The sequence below is a fragment of the Watersipora subatra genome, chromosome 6 (assembly GCF_963576615.1).
Source record: "Watersipora subatra chromosome 6, tzWatSuba1.1, whole genome shotgun sequence".
Classification (NCBI taxonomy): domain Eukaryota; kingdom Metazoa; phylum Bryozoa; class Gymnolaemata; order Cheilostomatida; family Watersiporidae; genus Watersipora; species Watersipora subatra.
Window position 1 is genome coordinate 30,007,874 of NC_088713.1, and position 1,992 is coordinate 30,009,865.

At 38.2% G+C, this 1,992-nt stretch overlaps 1 protein-coding gene across 1 annotated transcript; it reads right to left on the minus strand.

Annotated features, from left to right (window-relative positions):
• Positions 1-582: 582 nt before the first annotated feature.
• Positions 583-1,194, minus strand: LOC137398200 (uncharacterized). The gene has a single exon (XM_068084307.1). It carries the CDS (start codon positions 1,192-1,194, stop codon positions 583-585), a length of 612 nt encoding a protein of 203 aa, XP_067940408.1.
• Positions 1,195-1,992: the final 798 nt, after the last annotated feature.

The window sequence follows — 1,992 nt, forward strand, 5'->3', positions numbered from 1 at the left end:
ATTTTTTCACGAAATGCGCACGACTTAATCGTTCTATTCTCTGTCGCCCGCCGTTTCAATTTCCGATCTTAACCTTTATTAAACCAAGCTTTTCAAGCGTTTTGTGACAATTTTCATCTTAATAAATCTATCTATTTGTGTATAATCCGATCAGATGGGTAAGTTTTAGGAGATTTTCGAGAATATACAAATACTTGGTAACATATTTAAATAGGCCTATATGTGTTTTGTATCGTTATTATACTTCAACTAATCTACAAAACGATGGTTAAATTTGTTGATGAAATTTTATTACAAGGGTTCGTCTCATTGTTGATGAATAATTTTCGTAAGTTGTGTGCACATGCATTTATCATAAAAATTACCAAACTTCGCATCAGCTCGTTTGGCCGTGGGATAGTAATAGTAAATTACATAGTAGTAAAGTAAATAGACATAGTAAATTTCATTCACAATGTAACGCATTGATTGTCCATTGTAATGTCTTAACACCTCCCTGCTAACTTGAAGCTGTATGGGTGACTTCAGCGATTAGATTGTTTCTTTGAGCGTCTGGGATTGTCCCTGTTGTATCCATTGCCATCAACTAATCTTGGATTTTGTCTTTTCGGCTTTAGTACAGTCTGTAGCTGCAGGCAATGGTTGTGATTTTGGAAGACTGCTTGGAGCGTTTGATACTTCAGCAGGTGATTCGGCATTTTCTGGTGAAGCATGTCTAGGACAAAGCTGTTCAAGATGTCTTTTCCAGATTGGTCCTCTGGGTAGTATTCTAACATTGACTGTTCTGCTGCCAAATACTTTGATAACAACAGCTTCCACTAATTTAGGCTGTGTATCTCTTTTGGATAAGCAGTATAAAGCATAGCACGGTGTTCCCACTGTGCAATGATGAACTGTTTTAGTCGATCGGTTATCCTTCATCTGTTTGCTTTGAGCTAAATAAACTGGTAACGGCAGTAATGGATCAAACTTTATTCTGAGTTGTCTCCCATTCAGCAGTTCACTGGGTGAGTAACCGTAAAACAGTGGCGTTCTCCTATACATTATCAAGAATTCTTGCAAAGTAGACTGGAGGAGAGATCTGACTTTTTGAGTGTTTGGTTGAAGGATTGAACTAGTCTTTCTGCAGCTCCATTGGTGGCTGGATGATATGGTGCTCCTGTCAGGTGAATGACTCTCTGGTTCTTGCACCATTCTTGAAATTCCTTAGAAGTGAGTGTAGTTCCATTATCAGACATTATATGGATATATAATATATATATATATTATATTATATATTATATGGTATATGGATATCCAAAATGAGCAAAGTCCTTCGCGAGTAAATCTGGAGTAACTTTGGTTGATACTGAATTGGTAGCATGTATATATGGATACTTTGTGTAGGCGTCCACTAACACCAACCAGTTAGTTCCCATGAGGTTAATTGCATGGTCGGTATGTACTCTGCTCCACGGTTTTTTGGCATCATCTAAGGGTGATTTGGTAGAAGATTTGGCTTGTTTTGATGCTCATTGCATGAAGTACATTGGTGGGCAATATCTGTGATGTTTTGATTCATCCTGGGCCAGTAAAAAACAGTTCTAGCAAGTTGCTTTATTCTCTGCATGCCAAAGTGTCCAAGATGTAAAAGCTGAAGAACTTGCCTTTGTAGAGATAGAAGAATGACAACTCTTGTTCCATACATAAAGCATCCGCTGTCAGCTGACAATGACATCTCCAGTTTTCTAAAGTCTTTTACAGAATAGCCTTCAGTCATGGTTCCTGCTTGGTTGAAGTCATGCTCTTTAGACCATCCATCCTTCAGATATCTCATCACTGTGCTGAGAACAAGATCCTTAGCAGTATCTTTCTTCAGAATACCAGGATCTGTTGGATTGAGCTGATTTCCAATGTGTTTGATTGTGCAGACTGTGTCAATATCTTTGCTTTCTTCCTCCCCATCAAACTTGTCATCATGTCCCATGGATAAGCAACTGAGTGTATCTGCAT

Excerpts from the sequence above, each read along its gene's own strand:
- LOC137398200 (XM_068084307.1), bottom strand. The coding sequence starts at position 1,194 with ATGGTGCAAGAACCAGAGAGTCATTCACCTGACAGGAGCACCATATCA.